The sequence below is a fragment of the Cricetulus griseus genome, chromosome 3 (assembly GCF_003668045.3).
Source record: "Cricetulus griseus strain 17A/GY chromosome 3, alternate assembly CriGri-PICRH-1.0, whole genome shotgun sequence".
Taxonomy (NCBI): domain Eukaryota; kingdom Metazoa; phylum Chordata; class Mammalia; order Rodentia; family Cricetidae; genus Cricetulus; species Cricetulus griseus.
In genome coordinates this window covers 20,815,631-20,838,882 of record NC_048596.1, presented here as the reverse complement: position 1 = coordinate 20,838,882, position 23,252 = coordinate 20,815,631, and the positions used below count along the sequence as shown (strand labels likewise).

The following is a 23,252-nucleotide window of genomic DNA, read 5'->3' as shown; positions in this document are numbered from 1 at the left end:
TAGAATATAAGCAGCACAGGGCTCCCACCAGCGTGCTGGACCTGGTGACCCTGCTTACACTGTAAATTCAGTTTCTAGGTAGCATTATTACATTGCCTTGCTTATAGCAGATACAAACCTTCTAGCTACATGATAAGTTTATGCCACCTGCTTCCATATTTGTCTCAGTCCACCACACTTTCCCTCAAACCCTGAAGCAGAGAGAGGGGAGACAGGATGGAAGTGAACTCTTTGTCACAGGGGAGCAGGCTGTGATTCTCCATTTGGGGTTGAGTGCACAGAGAGACCGTTGTGATGTGTCTAAAGACACCAATTTACAGTTCAGAAGGTTTCTCTTCAGGCCACGTGTTCCTTTAATCCCCCTGCCTCAGCCTCTCCTATGCTAGGATTTTAGGCATGCGTAACCAGGCTGAGCCTGGGTCATGATTCCCACCTATTGATTCAGGAAAGCAAATCACAGTTAATGAAAAGATGAGAATTTTTGAACATGTCAGATAGTAGAATACCCAAGGGGCACAATGCTTTTTATAGAATACGTTTGGTGGGATGCTTTTGTTAAACCCTGCTTTTTCTGTTCCCTACTACTAAAAGGTAGCTAGTGCGAGATGTTTAGTGGATTTTTATTTGGACAGAATGCTGCCCCCTTTTTAAATTTTCACTGGAATATTTTTGGCACAGCATCCTAACTCAAAGAAATCTGGAAGAATGTGACTTAAGAAACACAACTTTTAAAAACCTTCGTGTCGTACGACAGTAGATTCACTGAGGTAAGGAGAAAGCCACACTGGACTTGTATGTTCTAAGAGGGAAAGAGGGGACATTAATACATTTAAAAAGAGGTCTAGTAAGAGCCCAGGGAGAAATGTATTGCTGAAGCACTCTTAACCACTGAGCCTTCTCTCCCCTCCCAGCATCCAAGAGTATCTAAATGGCGAGCCAGGGGCAAAATCTTTTACTAATAAAATGGCCACCTGCTTGCTGTGGATCATAGCCAGCTACAAGAACTGCTGGTTTGAATTCTTTTTTGTTGTTGCCTGGAGACAAAGGCTCCTCTATAAGTCATATGTTTTTGTTTTTTGTTCTTTTGTTTTTTCGAGACATGGTTTCTCTGTGGCTTTGGAGGCTGTCCTGGAACTAGCTCTTGTAAACCACGCTGGCCTCGAACTCACAGAGATAAGCCTGCCTCTGCCTCCCAGTGCTGGGATTAAAGGTGTGGGCCACCACTGCCCAGCAACTAGCTCAAAATCTTGTGCTTTGACTATGGATTGGTAGGGTGACTGACAGACAAATTGTTAACCCTCAGTTTCTTCAACCTTTAGAAAAAGCTTTAACTGCAAAAATTAATGACAGTATTTGAAAGCGAGGGTCGGCCTTCACCCGCAGCCAGGTTTTTAAGAGAGAATGTCAATCGCTGTTGGAGGAAGATTTTGATACAGCAAATGCGGTTTTTGTCTAGCTCTGTAAATTTTCTAGTGTCTTGCTGATAACTGTTTGTTTATTTATCTTATATCCTTTATGGAATATAAACATTCTAAGAACATCTTCAGATTTACAAAAAAAAAATGGTTTCACATTTTGTCTGCTATGTCACATTACTTATTCATCCATTTGCTGATGAACATCTAGATTCCATATGTTGGATATTGTGAATAGTGCTACAATAAATATAAATGTGCCGGTATCTCTGTTAATATACCAGCTTATATTCCTTCGGGCATAACCCAAGAGTGGTATTGTTGTGTGACACTCTTCCTGGTGAGATGTGAATTCATTTGGGATAGGATGACAGACAAAAGTAAGGATACCAGCAACATTTAACTAGTGAGCCAATGAGTTTGTTAGGGTTACTTGCAGGATCAGAAATGACTCAAATACAGAGGCATCACCAAAAGCCCACCCCAGACTGGGTGACATCCCATGAGAGCTGAAAACCTGGAGTTTACTGTACAACTTGTTAGACAAGTTGAAGAACACCTCTTTGCAGTACTTATACTTATGTAAGCTTGGAAGGGGGCGGGGCTAGTGCTTTCTGGTCAGTTTCAAGGACTTCCTGAAGCTTTCCAGTTGCCTACTTCCAGATTTTCAATGAGTCTCCTTGCAAGATGGAATATTTCACTTTCCTTTAAAACATTCTGTACTTTAAGGAGCTTCCCTCTAAGATGTAAGGTTTTATCTCGGAGGAAATTGCTACACATCAGACATTTCCTGAAATTTCTATTAAAGACTAAAAGATGAGAAGATATTAAGTATTGCATATTGAAGGCAATAATCATTTGTTTTGTATTTTTATGTCAACCTAGTGGCTGAAGTCTCAGGTAGAGCAAAATGACAGTATTATTCATCTTGCTTTCTGTATCTTTTTGAACTTTCAAATGCCACACCTCTTGTTTTTCAATGTGTATGTTGTTTGCATGTATGTCTTGTGAACCACATGTGTGCACTGCTGGGAGGCCAGAAGGGGCAACTAGATGCCCTGGAACTGCAGTTATAGGCAGTTATGAGCTGCTATAGGGTGCTGGGAAACCAAACCCGGGTCCTGTGGAAGAACAGCCAGTGCTCTTAACCGCTGAGCCATCTCTCCAGCCCCTGCCATGCTTTTTGATATAATCACATGGTTTCTCATTCTTATATTTAGAAAGTGAAAATAAAAGAGTCATCATGAAAAAGATCTCAAAGAGAAGAGAAGAGATCCATGCTTTTTGATATAATCACATGGTTTCTCATTCTTATATTTAGAAAGTGAAAATAAAAGAGTCATCATGAAAAAGATCTCAAAGAGAAGAGAAGAGATCTTTAAAAAGGTAAAGTATTAATGGGATTTTTGAGGGCTTTTTAAAAAATAAGTTTTTGTAGCATTTTACCAAGAGGTATGATTTCCTGAAAACAGTGTTCATTTGCATTCAGTTGGGTTTGTGGTCTCTTGTTATACATTTTGAGCCTTAAACAGTTTGTAGACAAGAAAAGGGCATATAGAGGTCATTAAAAGCATCCCCTGCTTCCTCCCATGCAATGGGAATTCATCTTATGAGTTCATCTACTGGAGGCCATTTCTGAACTATCATGAATAGTACAACAATAAATATGAATGTGCAAATGTCTTTAGTTTTTGCTTTGTTTTTTGGAAACAGGGTCTTTCTTTGTCATCCTGGTGTTTTGGAACTCAATTTGTAGACCAGACTGGCTTCAAATTTACAGAGATCTGCCTGCCTCTGCCTCATGAGTGCTGGGATTATAGGCATGCGCCACCACACCATGCCTGGTTGCAAATGCCTTTGATATATTGACTTGAGTTTGGTCTATGTCCAGAAATAGTATAGCTGAGTCACATTATTGTTGCATCTTCAGGTTTTTTTTTTTTTTTTTTTTTTTTTTTTTTTTTTAGAGACTGCATACTAATTTCCTAGTGGCTGTCTCAGTGCATTCGGGTTCCTCTTTCTTCATATACCCACAGCCTGAATTTGTTGTTTGTTCTCTTCATGATGACTATTCTGACAGGAATGAGATAGAATCCGACACCATTTTTAATTTACATTTTCCTGGTGGCTGAGAGTTTGAGCACTTTTCCAAATATTGATTGGCGACTCACATTGCTTCTTGAGAGCTATTTAGTGCGCTAAGTTAGGGTTTCTATTGCTGTGAGAGACACCATGACCACAGCAACTCTTATGAAGAAAACATTTAATTAGGGTGGCAGCTTACAGTTTGAGAGGTTCAGTCCATTATCATCAGGACGGGGAGCATGGCAGTGTGCAGCAGACATGGTGCTGAAGCTGAGAGTCCTACATCTTCAGCCATAGTAACAGGAAGTTGTCACTGAGGGAAGCTTGAGCAAAAGAGACCTCAAAGTCTTCCCCCACAGGAACACACTTCCTCCAACAAGGCCACACCTCCTAATAGTGCCACTCCCTTTGGGGGCTGTTTTCTTTCAAACCTCCACATGTACTAAGCCTCTTTCAGCTAGATGATTGGGAACTGATGCTTATTTTTTGCAGTTCTTTACAGCCTCTACACCATCTCTTTCCCCCTGCCAGTTGTTTTCTTTGCAGTATTGTCGGGGCCCCAAAAATATCAATTATGGTATTTAGGACGAAGGCCTCAAACTCTATCCCAGGAGCTCGACTCTCACATTGGCTTTTAGATGCCCAGCTGGTTGCCACTGGATGGCTTGGCCTCAGTGGAGAATGACTACTAGTTTTCATAACTACAGACTTAGGCCCTAGATGGGCCCACACCTGTTCTGAGGGCTTGTATACGTGCGTAGGGACTGGTGAGAGGCTGGTGGGGATGTGCAGTTTTAGAGGTGCCTCTAAGATTAAAGGAAATATTTGATATCAGCTTTATACATGATAATAGATGTCTTCTGGTATCACCCCCACTGCTGGAAAGCTATTTAAGAGGATGCTTGAATAAACTGTGGACTCTAGTAGCCAGCATGGACTAAGAGCCTCCTGAGATGACAAGATGTGTCTGGGTCCTGTCCTTAACACCTCGGGGTAGCTAGGAGTTTCCCCAGGTCCACACTGTCCCACTCAGGGATGAGCCCGGGGCTGTTCGGATGGCAGCACCAAAGACATCAGTCCAGAGTAGATGGCCTGTGTAGTGTAGGACTGATACAGGCCGAGCCCCAGCACAGTATAGCAGCTTTTTCATTTCACATAATCCCACTTGTCAACTCTTGTGATCATTTTTTTTTCTGATGGAATCCTTTTCAGAGTCTTTGCTTATGCTTACATCTTGAAATACGTGTCCATGTTTCTTAGAAAGGCATAACAGCTTGTCTAGCAGTTTAAAAGTTACAATAAGGTCTGTGATCCACTTGGAGTAGATTTTGTACAAGAGAAGAGATGTGGATTATCCTATACACAAATTTAGTTTTTCCGGCATCATTTGTTGAAGATGTTGTCTATTTTTGCAGTGTATGTTTTGACACCTTTTCCAAATAATGGGCAGCTCCAGTTGTGTGGGTCTATAGCTGGGTCCTGAGTCCACCTTGGGAGACGAAGGAGACTGGGTTCTGATGTCAGCCAAGGGTAGTAGCAGCTATGAGAGCAGCAGGGCAGATATACTCACCAGCAAGGAGAGAAGCCTAGAGAAGCAAATGCCGTGAGTTTAGACTACCTTATTTTGTACTCGGGCTGCTGCTGGGAGGTGCCACTCACTTGTGAGAAGGGTCTTCCCCTCAGTTAATCCTTCTGGGAATCACCTTCAAAGACCTGCCCAACAGGTGTGTTTCTTACTTAATCTTGGATTCCTTCAAGCTGACGCCCAAGATTAACCATTAAGGGTTTATTACCCGTGTTTATTTTTTCCAAAGAATCAACTCCTTGTGTGATTGATTCTGGATGTTGTTCTTTTTATTAATGTTACTAATGTTTTCATTTTATTAATTTCTGCTCTGATCTAGTCTGTCTCTGATAACTATCTTTACATTTGGCTTGTTTCCCTAAGTCCCTGAAGTAAATCATCATGCTATTTATTTGGGAATTCTCTGATTTAAAAGCCTTTATACCTGTAAAATCTTCCTTAGTCATAACCTAGAGCAGCAGTTCTCAACCCATGAGTTCTGACCCCTTTGAGGGTTCGAATGGTCCATTCACAGGGGTCACCTAAGACCACCAGAAAACACAAATATGTACATTACAATTCATAACAGTAGCAAAGTTATAGTTATGAAATAGCAACAAACATAATTTTATGGTTGGGGGTCACTGTATTAAACTGTATTAAAGAGTCACAGTGTTTGGAAGGTTGAAAACCACTGCCTAGAGGTTGGAAATTAAAGCTAGGTCTCCCTCTACCAATCTCTTCCTAAGGTCAGTGTTCTGCTGTCAATTCAGGGTCACTGTCCTGGGTATCTTCAGTTGTTTTGAGGATTGTGTTGGTGGTTAGTGAGAAGGGGGCATATCGGCTCATGGTGACAGTATTCAGGACTTCTAACTATGATACAGGGATCACTGGCAGATTTTGAAATTCTTCTGTAAAGTCCATTGACTAGATTCTTGTTATATTAACTTTTTTTTGAAACCATGATCATGTTGTAACCTACTTTGATTTTCAACAAAAGTCCATCCTTAAAATTTTTATTACATGTATTTATTTGTGTGTGTGTGTGTGTGGTGTGTGTGTGTGTGTGTGTGTGTGTGTGTGTGTGTGTGTGTGTGTGTGTGTGTGTGTTTTCATGCATAGAGCGCCTGTGGAGGCTGGAGGACAATTTGTGGGTGTTGAGTCTTTCATCCTCCTGTGTGGTTCCTAGGAACAGAACTTAGGTGCTGGCATTGGTGACCGGCACTTTCACCCACTGAGCTATCTCAGGAGCCCCCGAATCCACGTTTTGAATGTAACTGTGAAGCTAATATGTATCTTTTTAACTCTTCCCACTCCAGCTTCACACTGTTTTGGTCAGTAGGTGCAACTGTTTTTTCAAGAGTATATAATAAATTTCAAGATATGTAATAATACATCTCAAATTTAAAGTTTAAAATAAACTCATACTCCATACCGCCAGAATGCAAGAACAGTTACTTTATAAGACAGAGCTTTGAGAAACCGAAAATGGTTAACTTAACATACTGAACTTTTAACGATGGCATTCAGGTCTTCCTACCAGGAGGCAGCCAGAACGGCTTTTGATGTTAGGGAGGGGAGTCAGAGCCAAAGACACGTATTTGAGGGGCCATGGAGTGCTCCCCAAAAGCCTTGAGTACGCTTACCTTTCTGTGATGGGGAACAGTGTGGCCACTGAAGATACAGGGGTGATAATGGTTAAGAATAGAAGGCAACGTCATTTCCAGAAGGAGTGTGTGCATATTGTCAAACACTATGGAGAAATCCTCAAGCAGAGACACTGCTGTAATGTTGGGTTTTTAATGTACTTTTATGCATGTATAATTTTATCAGACTCTCCTAGAAGAAACACAAAGCCAGTAGTACATAAGCACAAAGAACAAGTCTCAGTCAGATTTTGTCATTTTAAGAGGTTTTTGTTTTGATATTACAGGTAGCAGTTACTTAATTTTAAAACCAATCATATATAAAGAATTCATGTTACTAATTGAGAGCATGGGAAGAGGGGGGAGGGAGCTACAAGAATGAGAAGGGAAGAAAAGGAAGGATGCAGAGGTCATGAGGAAGCAGAAAGGTTGAGTCAGGTGTAGATTAGAAGAAATGACATATGATAGGTAGGATTTTAGTTGGGGGACTGGTAGGGGAGGAAGGGAGGGAGAAGGGAACTGGGATTGTCAAATAATTCAATCTTGTTTGTAATTCAAATATATAAAAAATAAAAAAAAATTCATGTTCCTAAGAAAGATTCAAGTTTGAGTAGACAAGGAATGTGAATTGATAACCTTACACGAGACAATGTTGGGAAGGTTGATTTACATAAGAAACTCTGTCCAATAACTGCCAGATGCCATCTAACCTTCCCTGCTTTCCCCCACAGATGTCAGAAGCAGCATACAGCAGCACAGAAGAAATAATGGACAGGCATCTCTTTAAAGGTTCTCCCTAAGTGTGCCACAATTCTCATGTCCTGGAGTTTTAGTTTTAGAAATGTAAATGATTACTCCCATCCTGGAGCCTCAGCATTCTAGAGTGTAAACATAAGCTAGGTTTCCTATGTAACACAGGATGGGCCTGAGGAAATACATAGAGATTGAACTTATGATGTTCCGTTTTCTCCATCATTAACTGTACATGTGGAGAGGATTCACCGCTGCCTGAGACTGGGTCAGACCTTAAAGATGTGTGGATGCAGAAGATGTCTTGTGACTTAGCTCTATTCCTTCTCCTTATTCCTATCTCACAACTTACGAGTACCCAACAGGAGGGGAAAAAGCAAACTCCATGGGAACATGACCAATTCATCTTTTTTTTTTTTTATTGTATTCAGAACTGAACAGCCACCGTCTTTCTCAATACGTGCATCCTGTTAGTGGCAGAAAGTAGCAAATGGCTTAGAGTACACACACTTCCTTTCAATCATTCTTCCAGTTTAATAGCAGCAATAGTAGCAGCAACATAACGAGTCTTCAGCATTAGTTCATGCCTCAGGACATTCTATGTGGAATAGAAATGTTCTCAAGAGATTATTTTTTTTTCTAACAAGAAAACAACAGCAAAGGTTCTTTGTCCGAGCCATTTTATGCTTTGCTTGTATACAGGAAAGACCCTGGCTGATGTCTGAGGAAGAAGTAAGAGACTCAGAAAAAGTTACAAGAGAAACACAATTTGCCATAGCTAAAACTGTTCCCTGAGAGAACGGAGAGGAGACGCAGTTCTAAGTGCTCATGGGACACTGGCCTTTTCTCCCTGGTGTTTAGACATAGGTGCAAGATACACATGAGGATTTTTGCTGTCACTGCTGAGTAATTATGATACAATCATGTGAACTCTGTGTAACACTGGTGTCTTGATTTAGATGCAGAAGAAAATCGAAATATCACAGAGACACTGAGAGGCAAAGTAAGAGAAAAACTAAAAAATGCTAAGGTAATGCTCTTAATTGCTTTTTCCTGTTCACAGAATGACTGTTTTAAGTGGAACATGGATCATAATAGACCTTTTTATTGTCAAGGAAGACAATATAGCTCAATTCTAAAAAAGCTCCAACCTCTAGCCTGCTTTGTTTCTCCTTCTTTCCTCTCTTTTCTTCCCTTTCCTTTTCCTTCCATGTCTTAACACCCTGTCCGAGTTAGGGTTTTTATTGCTGTGACAAAACGCCCTGACCAAAAAGTAAGTTGGAGAGGAAGGGGTTTATTTGGCTTACACATCTGCATCAGTGTTCATCACTGAAGGAAGTCAGGACAGGAATCCAAGCAGGGCAGGAACCAGGAAGCAGGAACTGATGCAGAGTCATGGAAAAATGCTGCTTACAGGCTTGCTCCTCATGGCTTGCTCAACCTGCTTTCTTATAGAGCCCAGGACCACTAGCCCAGGGATGGCACCACCCACAGTCTTCTGGGCCCTCCCCCATCAATCACCAGTTAAGAAAATGCCTTTCAGTTGGATCTAATGGAGGCATTTTCTCAATTGAGTTTCCCTCCTTTCAAATAATTAGCTGGTGTCAAGTTAACAGAAGTCTAGCCAGCACACACACCCTGTGTTTTTAAACCTAAACCAGGAAAAGTCCATCTGGTCATAGTAATTATATATATGGTATTTCAGGTAAAGATAAATGGTTATATGTATATATGCATAAACACACTTTAAAAAAGAAAATCATTGAGGGATTTTTACTTTTATTCATTTTGGACAGAAGACTTATATGTTCTATGCTTATTTTCTGTTAAACTTTGTGTTTCAGATCAGTCAAGGTGATAAGTCCTCGTCTCAGCTGCTCGCTGAAACAAAGAGTCATCAATGGTCTAAGGTGAATAACTTTTTTAAAAAGACTTTAAAAATACCTTTATGGAGGTGTATCTTACACAACAAAAATTTGTCCTTTTTAGCATACAACTTAATGCCTTGTAGCTAAACTACAGAATTGTGTGATCGACAACACAATCCAGTTTTAGGCCATCTGTGTTGTCCCATAAAAGAACACTTGTGCCCATTTGCAATCACTATTCCCACCTGGCACTTCTTATCCTAATAAATTATAACAAGATGTCATTAAAAGATAAACTTAAGCACATTAAGTTTTACAGAGTTTTCTTGCACAGATAGCAACTCCTGAAGTAGGCAGCTCCAGACGGCAACTTGTTAGGGATCCACCAGGGGAGTATGAAGGGAAAGCAATCATGGAACTCCTGAAGACATAAATAAGACAGTGAAAACATCTGATTCAGCAAAGTGGGGCAGTAATTATAATGTCCCTTGTCAGGAGTGAGCCGGCAGTTTGTAACTGAAAACTAAACTTCGAGTTCCTGGCGTGTACCTCACCACACTGAATTCTTACATACAAACTGTGGACTCTGGAATCACCTCAGCCAAGGACCTCCCGGTTAATTATTCTAACAGCATCAGAGATGCTCCCAAATTAGAGATTTGGTGCTAGAGTTTATGTGCAGTTACATATTTGAAATGATTCAGATTTGGGATAGTAGCTGTGTTAGAGTACAGGCTAAGTTGCTGCAACAATAACCATAAAAAATGAATGAATTAACTGAAAGTAAAAGTGTCTGCATTAAAGTTGAAGTCTTGCCAGGTGTTGGTGGTGCACACCTTTAATCTCAGCACTCGGGAGGCAGAGGCAGGCGGATCTCTGTGAGTTTGAGGCCAGCCTGGTCTACAGAGCGAGTTCCAGGACTAGCTCCAAAGCTACACAGAGAAACCCTGTCTTAAAAAACAAAACAAAACAAAAAGGTGAAGTCTTGTTCCCTCTAATTTACCCCTTAGTTACTCAGACTCATGGGTGCCTTACACATGTGTGTCTCATCTGTGAGCCCGAGGCACAAAGTTCTACTTTTTCACTTGTAGACAGAAATAAAGAAATGAATTGCAGGTTGCCTGTTACAGGACACACATGCAAGTTGTGCATATCATTCCCCATAAAAGAATATGGAAGAAGTAGCTTAGTGTCCGGATATGAGTGGGTCTGGAATCAGAGCTGGAGGACAGAGCTGAGAGCTGGCAGTTTTGCCACAAGCATGGGGGACAGTTAGCTCTTCAGATCTAAAAAAAAAAAAAAAACAAAACAAAACATGTGGTGCACATAAGCACACATACAGGCACATACACTTGCATACATAAATGTACAAATTAAATAAAATAAGAATTTCCATGCTAAATACAAGCTTATGTGTTCAGGAAGCCAATGATAAGCAAAGACATTGAGAGAGTCTGTATGTGCAGAAGGCAGCTAAACTCTAGATATAAACAAAATAGAAGGCAAATTTTCATGTTTTGAGTGTTTTGAAACTCTTTTATTTCTAGAGTGACCTTTTTTTTGAGTCCCTTCTACCCTTCTCTTAAGGCAATATATATATATATATATATATATATATATATATATATTTCTCATATATATGAGAAAGAAAGTAGTATTATTTGTATTTCAAAGAATCTGAATTTGCAGCATGGAAAAGAGAGGACTTATTTATGAATGTGTCTGTAACTAAGAATATGCCACCCAATATTGTGGGAGTAGGATACCATCCATGCATGTGGGTAAATGTGAGCATATGTCCATGAGGACACTTGAAATAGGAACATTGACCCAAGGCAGCATTTTGATTAAATTGTGAAATAATCCCCCAACTACTCAGGTGAGCGTGAGAGGGTAGACACACACATACACACACACACACACACACACACACACACACACACACACACACACACACGGGCAAGTTATGAATCAAAGCTAAGTGATACAAGCTAGTAAAATAGCTGCTGTGTTGTTCCGTGTTTGCTACTAAGCTACCATCTGTCCTATGGAAATGTTTCTTGGCTTGCATGCAGACGGTGCATGTATCCGTTACATTAAACACTTGTCTGCTGCTGTTTAACCCCCCAGACTGAAGTCTTGCTGGATGAAGGTCTTTCATTTTTCATCCTGAGTGGGGAAGAAGACTCGGCTGTGAGCCGGTCTGCACAGCAGGTAAGACTTGTTTCTCCATTTTACGTCCTTACTCTCCCCCACTATTTATTAAACCAGCTACTTGTTAAAAGCATAGGATGAAAGAGCCGCACAGGAGGTGGATCCGTGTGTAATGAGTCTTTCTCTGTCCTGTCAGCCAGCTCCCAAATAACGACACAGAGATTTCTTATTAATTTATGAAAACTCAGCCCTAGGTTAGGCTTGTTTCTAAGTAACTCTTGAAACTTAAATTAACCCATTTCTATTAATCTGCATGCTTCCACGTGGCCCATGGCTTTGACTTCTCCTCCTACATGTCCTGCTACCTCTGTGTCCAGCTGGCGACTCCCCCTTTCTTCTTCCCAGAGATCTCTGTCTGGAAGTCCTGCCTAGCTCTGGCCATTTAGTTTTTTTTTTTTTGTTTTTTTGTTTTGTTTTGTTTTGTTTTTTCATAAACCAATCAGTGACAATCTTTACATGGTATAACCAAATGTCTCGCAATATTCCTCTGTGTGTTTGTGTGTGTTTGCATTTTGTTTCATTTTGAGACAGGATCTTTCCCTGTAACCCAAGTTGGCCAGAAGCTCTGGACCCTCCTACTTGATGGCGGAAGTCCTTCTGTATATATGTTTCTCTTGTTGGTTGAGGAATAAAACACTGTTTGGCCAATAGAGTCAGGGAGAGATAGGTAGGACTAGGAGACGAGGGGAATTCTGGGAAAGGTAGGGACACAGGGACTGAAAGGGGACGCCATGTAGAGACTGGGAGGATAGGATACCAGGGTGTTCTCTGGTAAGCCAAGACCACGTGGAAATACATACATTTATAAAAATGGGCTAATAATTAAGACAGATGTAGCCAATAAAAAGCTCTAGCCATCGGCCAACAGTTTATAAATTAATATATGACTCTGTGTGTTTATTTGGGGCGGGACCTGGCTGAAAAGAACCTACACCTACACCTACACCTACTCAGCCTTCTGAGTGTTAAGATTTCAGGCATGCACCCTTATGTCTGGCTTGGAAGATGAAAATCTCATTATTATGCCTTTCTTTTCTCTTGGAGTTGAGCTGCTCATCACAATACCTAACATTTACTGAGTGCTTACTTGATGTTTGGTGATATACTGTGTTATCAAAATGGATCGTGATATTCTATGCTCACAGGTGAGGGCTGGGGAGCTAGCTCATGTGCCATGCACATGTGAGGAGCTGTGCTTGGTCCCCAGAACCCAGGTAAAAAAGCCAAGTATGGCAGCAAGTGGTATGCATGTGTAATACTGGTACCTCAGAGAGAAAGAGAGAGAGAGAGAGAGAGAGAGAGAGAGAGAGAGAGAGAGAGAGAGAGAGAGAGAGAGAGAGAGAGGCAGGACCCTGGAGAGGCAGAGACAGGCAACAGGCAGGATCCTGGAGAGGCAGTCTAGCCGACTTGACAAATTACAAGCCAATTAGAGACTGGCTCAGAAAAAAAGATGGAGCTCACCTAAGAACAACACCTGGTGTGATTTTCTGCCTGGACACTCACTCACACGTGTACACACACTCAGGCCCACATGTACACACATACCCAAATCTGTGAGACATGCTTTATTGTTTATATTCTATAGATAAGGAAACTAAAGCGGGAGAGTTGAGCATCCACAGAGCAGGGAAGTGTGAGGTATTAGATCCACAGCCTGTGAACTTCTGTGTCCTTTGTTTTTCTTGTCTAAGAAGTGTTTCCTCACGTTGTAGTCTCCATTACCCCTCACATTGTAGTCTCCGTCACCCCTCACGTTGTAGTCTCCGTCACCCCTCACGTTGTAGTCTCCATTACTCCTCACATCTCTCCAGCTTGTTGTTCCTCCACAGCCAACCACAACCCCCCCCCCCATTCTCTCCGGTCTTCCTGTTCTTTCTGGAACTCCTCAGCAGGTTATGCTGTGTGCCTGTCCCACACCCCACTCCAGTTCTGGTTCTCACTCCTCTTCCCCACCCCTGCATCCATCGCTCTGTTTTACTGTTTGTCCCGTCCCTGTGACTTCCTCCAGTGTGAACCTTTGTGTTTCCTCAGGGCCCTACCACCCAGAACCCACTGTCCCAGTCCTCAAAGCCAGTATGTTGCTGCATCCCCTGGATCCTCCTTTCAAGGTCCTCCTGGTCTCCTGGGTCCTCCCTGCTCACTTCCAGTTCTTTCCATCTATTTTTGTGTGTTCTGCTGTGGTCTTTTACTGCTTTTATTAGGTTTCTTTTTTTATGATAAAAAATGTTTACTGTCAGCTGTTCCTCATGGGGCATGCCTGTAATCCCACCATTTGAGAGATAAGGCCAGCCTGATCTGTGTAGTGAGACCCTTCTCCCAAAAACATAAAACCAACAAACCCCACAAAACAACAATAAAAACTTTATTTTTAAAAGTTTGAAAAATAAAACACAAACACTACTCAAAAACTTAATTCAGAAACTACAAGGGAAAAATAAACACCGTCTGAAACCTTCTGTCCTGAGAAAATTTTTGTTACCATTCCCCTCATTGTTCTCTGTGCTCATGCACCATCCCCAGCTTTATATACACAGCACATTCATCCATAGAAAGAATGCGTGAGTGCCAGTTCCATTCTTCCGGTTCTCCAACCAAACCTTGTTGGTGTCATACCTGGATCCTGCGTTATTCTTAGGCCTCATACCTAGTTCATCACAAATCTGTCAGCTTTACCTTCAGACTGCCCCATCATCAGACCCATGGTTTTTACCTTCACAGGTGCCACTCTGGTTTAAACCACCGCCAAGCCTCTCTCTGTCTCCACCGTTGCACTTGGAACAAGTACCATGAAGTCCTGAGGCAATCCTCTTACAACCTAAGACCATTCTTTTGCTTAACCCTTTCCAAGAGTTTCTCGTTGTACTTACATTGAAGGCAAAGGTCCTTTTGGCATTCTTCAAGGCCCTCACGACCTGGCCACTTAGTAGCGCTCTGTCTTTGTATCATTTCCTCTGGTTTCCTCCTCCATCACCTAACCCCAGCCTCATGCCTCTATGTGTTCCTCCCTTACAGTCCCCTCTTGCCCTGGGGACTTTACCCTCACTTATCTGCCTTGAAAGTTCCTGTCTTAGATTCATGTTGCTTCCCTCACTACATTTGGGTGTCAGCTTGAATGACACATGATTGAAGATACTATACCTGAAAGTCCTATCTAAAATAATAGTTCCAACCCACCCAGCCCAAAATTCTCTGTGTCCTTCCCCTGTCCTGCGCGATATTCTCGCCGGCAAGAATCAGACAGGACATTCGGATCCTTCTGCAGGAAAGCTTTAATGCATCTTGAGAGGAGAGCATAAGCTTACCAGAGCGGAGACCCCGAGCCAAGAATCCCGTCCCCTAATAAAGGCTGGCAGCGCTGCCTGGGACGTGTCACCCCTATGATTGGCTTCAGCTCCTCAGGCCATATGAGCCACGGAATAGGCAGAGATCAAGGAAATGGAAAATTACCCAGCGCCTGCGAAATAATTTACATTCAGTGCCTGCAGGCACCATCATTGTAATGGAGAATGCAGGGACGGCTCCCTACACTTCCCCTGCTTTGTTTTTCTTCCTAAGTCTTAGTACTGCCCATACAGATATTTTTGTCTACTTATTTTCTTTCTGGAGCATGTTAGGTACTCAATGAATATTTGAATATCAAGAAGATATTTTTCTGTCCTTCCCAAGATCCTAAATACTAAGACAACTGACCTTCCAGTATCTTAAGATGAGGTTAAGTGGGGGGGGGGGGGTTTCTGGGAAAGGAGAAACTTTTGTCTCTGTTGATCCCACCTAGCAGAGTACAGGAGCCAGGTGCAGGTCCCTCCTTATAGCGAACATATGAAAGAAGTCAAGCAAAGGGTGGGGCCCTGGGCCTGGCTGGGCATTCTGGAGCCCAGTTAGATGAATGCTACTTGGAGTTATCTGGGAGAGCTATCTTCCTGATGGAAGCCACTATCTCTCTTGGATAGAGAGGAAATCTATTTTACAGGAGGCCAAATTTGAGTGTGGCCCCTTCCTGCTGGGAGAAAAGTGGGTGGTCCAACCTAATACGTGCACCCAGGGTGAAGTCTGAGGATGCTCTCAGAGGGTTCTGCTCACCACTCCATAGTTGGGGTGGGGGCTGTTCCTTTGAGATAGTCAGGGACAGCATCTCCTTTTGTCACACAGTGCTTACTTACATCCATCTTCATTTGGGTCTTCTGAGCCTAGACTCCAGTCACCCAGCAGTTGACAGAACAAGGAATGTCCTGCTGGGAGCTGCCTACGGAAGGTCAGGAAGGTGATGGTTTGGGATAGCAGCTGGATTAGACTAAGTGAGAAAGAGCTGGGCGGGTAGGGCTTATTGAGTCAAGATCGTAGCTTGACTCAAACTGAAAACAAAGACAGGTTAGATATGGCTCATAAAGATGCCCATAGCACAGGGGCCATCCTCACGGGCCACATTGGAGAGCCCGCTGTCCTTGGCCATGAGGATTGAGAACCTTGGCCTATACCCACAGTGGTGTAGAGGAACACTGGCATGGAAGCACCAGCTTGGGCAAAGAACCCTCCCTAGTTGGTGGCAAGAATATTTAAGGGGCTCCCCTGTGTGGAGATCCCCCAAATCTTGCTTCTGCTTGTTGGAATCATACCTTGTTTGAATCCTAAAATATAATTCAAAAATATCAGATATAAAATATTTCTGTGATTTCATATAAAAGATAGGAAGGGGGAAATGACAGTAGAAAGACTTGACACAAGCCCGAGTGATGCCTAATTGTGCATCACAAGACTTCCGTGAGCCAGGGCTGCTGGCACACACTGGCATGGGTATGCAGCTCACAGCAGTTGTTGGGAGACCAAAGCATGGGGATCTTGAGTTTTATTTTAGGTCAGTATGGGCTACACAGTGAGTTCTGGACTGGCCAGAGCAACATACTGACTGGCTGACTCTATCTTAAAAACCAAACAAAAATGAAAGTGCTTCTGTGATTCTATTTTATGACTTACCCTAAATGTACATTTTCAGCCTGAGGGGCTGACTCTGGGGGTCCACAGCTGGGAAGGGGGTGAGGGATGGGTGGCAGGAGAAGCTACCTGAGCAGTGGAGGAGGCTGGGAGAAGAGGTGGCTTTAGAAGCCACAGTGTGATCTCATGCTATGCACTGGATGCCAAAATTCGTTGATCTAAGTCGTTCTGTTACCCATAAAGACTCAGGAGTCAGATATTGCGGAGAAAACCTGATGGATCAAAGAAATGCTGGAGGAGTGGCGACCAGCTGACCTTCTCTCCATGCTTCCCAGATGGAAGAAAGCACTCTAAATCTCTAAGTCCCTCCGCACTCCTTCCTGTCCGTCTTCTCTGTCTGTATTCCTGGCTTCTCTATGGCTAATTCCGGTCAACTAGTTACTGGCTCCACCCTCTGACTCAAGGTTAACTTTATTAACACAGTTTCAGGGTGTCACAGTGCAGTCAAATATTCAGCAACAGAGGAGGTTTGAAGACCACATAGGTCTTGTATCCCTGTAGATCCACATCGGTCTTGTGTCTGACCCTTTTCCCTAGGGCAGAAGGGACCTAAGTTATTCTTCTGTTTCAGCAACAGTCACTGAAGACTTGAACAGTGATCTATAAAAACACATTATATAACAGTAGCCTTAAATGAGTTCCTCTATAGTCAGCAAAACTTATTTTATCAACCATATATATTATAGTTTCAACTTCAACTTGATCTGGGCTAGGTGGATCGGAATACCACAGTAAGGCTCCATAATGTGTCTTTTGTCTGCAGGCTGTTCATAGGGTGACTGATTTTTATTTTTGATATTCAACAGAAATCAGTAAGTGATAGTTACTTCAAACCCTCTGCATTTGGTGGTAGTTTACAAACTGCTGCTGAGGGCCAAGATGAGGATTTTGTGGAAGAAGTAATTTTAATGGATTTATTTGAAGTAAAAGCTGCGGAATATGAAGATGACCAAGAACAGATGAAAAGACAGGAGGCAATTGTCTTTGTGCCAAGTAGCTCTCCAGGTAATACACTTCCCTGAAATGCACAAGTCATGAATGTGCCACGCTATAGGGCACTTTAAAGTGATTATCTGAGTTTTATCATTAAGTGGCCAACCAGCGTAAACTGCCAAAAGGCATGATGCCTCGAATTTTAGAAGATGAAGGATTCTACATTAAGAAAAAGCCAGCGACATATAAAAAGATCCGCAACAAAATGGAAAACCGCCTGCTCAGCCTACAGGAGGCAAGTGTACCACACCAGCTAATGCTCACATACGACATTTGTTTTTAGTGAAATATTCAATTACTGTATTTTGTATGTATTTCTGATAGGGAAAATGTTGGTTTGAAGAAAGTGGAGAAATAATGTCATTGCCGTCACCTATTAGACAGTCTTGGAATTTTAGGATCAGCATGAGCAAGGAATCTTTGAATCCAGCACTAAAGACTATACACAGGAAGGTAAGCATCAGGAACCTGTTTGTGATAATGCCTGGATGATGGCTCCTGTTATATCAATTACTATTTCTATGGTTTTATTTTACCTTCTAAGGATACTAAGCCTAGTCATAGAATAGCTAACCTTGGGTAAAATATTAAGTGATCTTTAAGATTACTGAGGCCTATTTAATGATGGGAAATACTCAAATAAAATGTGTAGTGAAAACCACAATACAAACTTTGTAAAAAGAAGCCCATTGACTGGTATTCAAGGGAAGTGCCACTGTGGCACTCAGCACTGTGCAATTGCTCTTCTCTGTTAGTTTTGTGTCTTTGACATGAATGAAATCATAGAAAATTACTGCTTGTATGCAGCAATAGTTTGCCTATCTTTTTCTGTATAAAAATCGATTGAATGAATACCACATTTTATTTGTCTGTTCTTCTATTGATGGATATCAGACATATCCAGTTGTTGGCCATTGTAACAACACTGCTGAGAAGGTTTACACATGTGTTCTGACTATATGTGTACATGTATTTTCCATTGGGTAAATATCACAGAATAGAAACGCTGGCTCTAGGTTTATATGAATTTAGTTTTACTATATAATGCCCAACAGCCTCTGTGGTGGTTTGAACAGGAGTGGCTCGTATGTTTGAATGCTGAGTCATCAGGGAGTGGCTCTATTTGAGAAAGACTAGGAGGTGTGGCCTTGTTGGAGAAGGTGTGTCACTGGGGGTGGGCTTTGAGGTTTCAAAAATCCAAGCTGGCCAGGCCCAGTCTTTCTCTCTTTCCCCCTCCCCTCCCCTGCTTTCCACTTCTTTCCCTCTTTCTATCTCTTTCCATCTCTGTGTCTCTCTCTCCATCTCTCTCTGTGTCTGTCTCTGTCTCTCTGTTCCTCCTCTCTCTCTCTCTCTCTCTCTCTCTCTCTCTCTCTCTCTCTCTCTCTCTCTCTCTCTCTCTCTCGCTCTCTCTCCTAGCTGCAGATCAGGCTGTAGCTCTCAGCCACTGCTCAGCCACTGCTCCAGTACCAGCATGCCTCTATACTCCCCTTTGTGCTAACAATGGACTAAACCTCTGAAACTGTAAGCAAGCCCTAATTAAATGCTCTCTTTTATAAGAGTTGCCCTTGTCATGGTGTCTTGGCACACATTAGAACAGTGATGAAGACAGTGGTTAATAACAGAAAGGGTAATTCCTTGGTTTATTGTTTAAATAGACTTTGGCTCTGCATACCAAGATGGAGAATTCTTGGGAGTGGAAGTTCTAACTTACTATCTCCCAAGATAATACATTCCTGTACCTCATAGAACTAATCATCTCCTGCTGTTGAATTAAAATCTGCCTCCTGAATGCTCTACTTATTTGACCATTTTTCGCAACAGAGAACTCATAAAGCACGTTACCCTGTGCCAGCTGAACAGTCTATAGTCACTCTCTCCTTTAGCTTTTGCTTACAGTGTAAACTCAAGTTCTCTGATTGTTATTAGAAACTCCATCAGCTCGGTTATTATGTTTTAGCTTCTGAGGACCATAGCCAGTAAGTATTGAGTAAGAAAAGACCAGGCAATTCTAATGTCTCCCCACTGGAGCAAATAAAATCAAGTGTGTGTGTTGCAGCTAGCTAGTGCTCCATTTGCTAAACAAGACAAGCTTCTCTAACTTGAATCTCCAAATCTGTCATCTAATAGTTTTAAACTATGTTGTCTTCTTGGTGTTTTTCATGGTAATAGCCAGCTTACCAGCATACTATTAAATGATAAATTCCTTAGGTAGACTTGAGTTGGCCATTATATAAAGGACAGGGACTTAACAAATATGGTTAATTAAAAACAAGCTTTTATGGATTTTCCCCTTCCTCTTTGAAGCCACCAAGGCTGAGTTACTAACTCGGGGGAAAAAGTAGAGAGTCAGAGGTTTATCAATAATGCTGGTGGCTTCTAGTCCTTAGGGAACATCTGGTCTGCCATACCAGGTTTGGGATGGGGCATCGCTTACCCCAGCATAACAGCAGGTGTGACAACAGTGACACAGACTGGATGGCCTTAGTCAGTTTTCTGTTTAAATAACAGTATCACAGACTATGTAAGCTTCAAAGATGTTTACTGAGGTCCTGGTTCTCTCCAAGGTCGAGGGACTATGTCTGATAATGACCTTGCTGGCAGAGTCCCCAGACAGTGCAGTGTGTCCTGGCAAGAGGTGGGGTGCATTCAAGACTCAGCAAAACAGACTTTACCAGCCGATGGCCCACTCTTGAGGGAACCATTAAATTCATTTGTCCTGGTTAGTTTTTTGTCAGTTTGACACAAGTTGGAGATATCTAAGCAAGTCTCTGCCTGTGGGCAAGTCTGCGGGGCACGTGAGCCAAATAAACCCTTTCCTCTCCAGGTTGCTCCTGGCCATGGTCTTTACTACAGCAAGAGAAAGCAGACTAAAACACCATTAATCTCATGCAGCTACTAATCTTGTGATTAATCTGTTCATGAAAAATGGGCAAGGATAACCTCCTAAAAGTCCCACTTGTTCCTACTTCTAAATAACTTTAGCCATCAAATTTCTTGGGGGTGGGGGGTTAGGGGTTTCTCTGTAGTGTTTTGGAGGCTGTCCTGGAACTTGATCTATATACCAGGCTGGCCTCCAACTCACAGAGATCCACCTGCCTCTGCCTCTCGAGTGCTGGGATTAAAGGCGTGCGCCACCAACGCCCGGCTTAGCAATCAAATTTCAGTGTGAGCTTCCGAGGGGTAAAACCCCATTCAAACCCCAACAGTAGACCCTTCACACCAGACTGAGCCAGAGAGAGGGCTCAGTGCTATCTTTCTGAGGTGGATTCAGTCCTGTGAATTCGATTAGATGATACATGCTAAGGAACTCACCATCTCTCTCAAATAACATCACTAAAAGCCAGCCACACACACGTTTATACACACATGCTTAAACTGAAGACGGTGGATTAAGACATAGATGAACCATTTTGCATATAACCTGAGTCCTCCAGACAGAGACAATTATAATGGAGGTGCAATCTAGTATCCTAATGGAGATGGCCTTTTGTAGAGAGTGGGGCGGTGTCCATAGACCACTTAAAGAGTCTGGGTTTCTTCAAGGGACTCTTCAGATGATTACCATAATTACCAGTATATTCACTTATAAATAATGTTTTAATAGATAATTCCATGTAACTCTGACTCACAAGACAAAACTCTTAATGCAAAAGTTGCAACACAATTTGCAGTGGTGTTCCTTCCTATAAAACATTATTTTGGATCTTGTAAATTGAAAGTCCAGCATCCACATAAACAGAAATGACATAGATGACAATAATTTACAGCAAGATGATTAATATTCTGTGTTAAAATAAGTTGTTGTAATAAAAAAGGAAAAATGCAATATAAAACTATTTTATTAAATCAAGAGTTAAAATAAATTTCAAAGATGAGCCATTTGCTACCTTTATAGTTCTGAAGCTCTAGAGTTTAAATACCCCTGGTCTGTTATTTTATAAGGAAACATTACTTGTGGTTTCAAAGGCAACAGAATCAAATGAACTTGGGCATATTTTTCTTTACAAGGCAGTGAAATCTGACCTGGGATGCTGTTTTAGAAGCAGAATGGATGGTCAAAGAGAAATGTACCAATTAGATCTTAACATCGTGGGCTTGCAGTTCAGCCATCACCCGCTCTTCAATCAAGAACAAGTCCTATGTGCCAGGCTGCTCCAGCTCTGTGAGTCTTTCCAGGACAGGCAGAAGCAAGGTTTATCTCAGCTGCTCTATGAGAAGGTGAGGGGGCTCCCTTCAGCTTTCTAGGGCCCAACACTTACTACTGGAGGAGGATGCTCTTGGAATAGAACAATTAGCAGAGAACATTCTTCCTTAGTGCTTAAACATTTAACCCATTAGAACAAATCTGAGAGCAAATTGGAGGGTTTGACTTGCTTAGCAGACAGCCTCAAGCCTGCCCCACAGGACGTTTGCCACAGGTAAAGCATCTACTAGTCAGTGCTACTCTTGGCCCTATGATGCAAGAACATTTGAAATTACAGTGGTGTCTTAGTTAGGGTTTCTATTGTTGTGAAGAGACACCATGACTGTGGTAACTCTTATAAAGGATATTATTTAATTGTCGTGGCTCACTTACCATTCAGAGGTTTAGTCCATTATCATCACGGTGGGAAGCAAGGCAGCATGCAGGCAGACATGGTGCTCGAGAGGGAGCTGAGAGTCCTACATCTTGACTCACAGGCAACAGGAAGTGGTCTGAAACACTGAGTGTGACTTGAGCATATATGAGACCTCAAAACCCACCTCCTCAGTGACACACTTCCTCCAACAAGACCACACCTACTCCAAGAGGGCCACACCTCCTAATGGAGCCACTCACTTTGGGGACATTTTCTTTCAAATCACCACAAATGGCTTTAAGAGGTACCACTTTTAAGACTTGTAGTTTAGCATTTTTGGTTTTGTTTGTTTGTTTGTTTGTTTGTTTTTTAATTAAAAACAAGCAGCAGTCTTGAACCTCCTGTGAAATTGAACAGTCTTCTTCTGAGGATGGCAAATCAAAGTAGTAATCTGTGGACATCATAAAGAGAGTCATAAATTCTAAAGAAACATCAGAGATGTATCCATTGATTACTGTGCCACCTCTCATCTAGACCTTCTTTGGGTTCTGGTACCCAAGAATTTTGTTTAACTAATATTCTCTTAGAGAAAAATAATGGTAGGTCTCATTCAACTGAGTATGCTTGAAACTAGATAGTACAGTATTTCACTAACCAGGCAATGTTGACAGAGTCACCAGGCATCTCAAAAGGGTTGTGTATGAGCTGTACTTTAATGAATGCCTGCTTGCTAGATACAAATGTAACCTGCTGTGTTGGTACACACCTGTTATTCCAGTTCAGGGAGGCTGAGGAAGGTTGCTTTCAGTTTGAGATCAGCCTGGGATAGATTGTAAAAACCCTCTCTTAAAAAAAAAAATACTAGTGTACTAGTGCAGAAATTCTAGACCTTGGTTCATCTGCTTGAATTATATGTTATTGAGTGTTGAGAAAATTTAATAGAGGGAGGAAATAGATGGACAACATGAGAATAGTCCCCACGAATACCAAAAATTCTAGGTTTTAGTGCAGGGTAGTTGCGGTGTTCATGCACAGAGGAGCTCATTCTGAAGCTGACGCAGGTCCTTGAAAGTAATTTTATTTTCAGATCTCTGCTCACATGATTTACCCAACAATTTTTACCTCATTTTAAACGTTCTTTTCATTTATTCTTTGTCTTTCACATCATG

At 41.9% G+C, this 23,252-nt stretch overlaps 1 protein-coding gene across 2 annotated transcripts in view; it reads left to right on the top strand.

Moving 5' to 3' along the window:
• The first annotated feature begins 2,759 nt into the window (after window positions 1-2,759).
• Cc2d2b (coiled-coil and C2 domain containing 2B) overlaps window positions 2,760-23,252 on the top strand; it is an 88,170-nt gene continuing 67,677 nt past the window's right edge. The window contains exons 1-10 of one of the 2 annotated variants that reach the window (XM_027407355.2): window positions 2,760-2,801; window positions 7,442-7,499; window positions 8,322-8,327; window positions 8,420-8,490; window positions 9,305-9,370; window positions 11,447-11,542; window positions 17,338-17,536; window positions 17,623-17,759; window positions 17,849-17,977; window positions 21,533-21,742. In XM_027407355.2, coding sequence (XP_027263156.2) covers window positions 2,760-2,801; window positions 7,442-7,499; window positions 8,322-8,327; window positions 8,420-8,490; window positions 9,305-9,370; window positions 11,447-11,542; window positions 17,338-17,536; window positions 17,623-17,759; window positions 17,849-17,977; window positions 21,533-21,742 — 1,014 coding nt within the window. The remainder of the gene's footprint in view (window positions 2,802-7,441; window positions 7,500-8,321; window positions 8,328-8,419; window positions 8,491-9,304; window positions 9,371-11,446; window positions 11,543-17,337; window positions 17,537-17,622; window positions 17,760-17,848; window positions 17,978-21,532; window positions 21,743-23,252) is intronic. The other variant, XM_035441837.1, reaches the window with a different exon arrangement.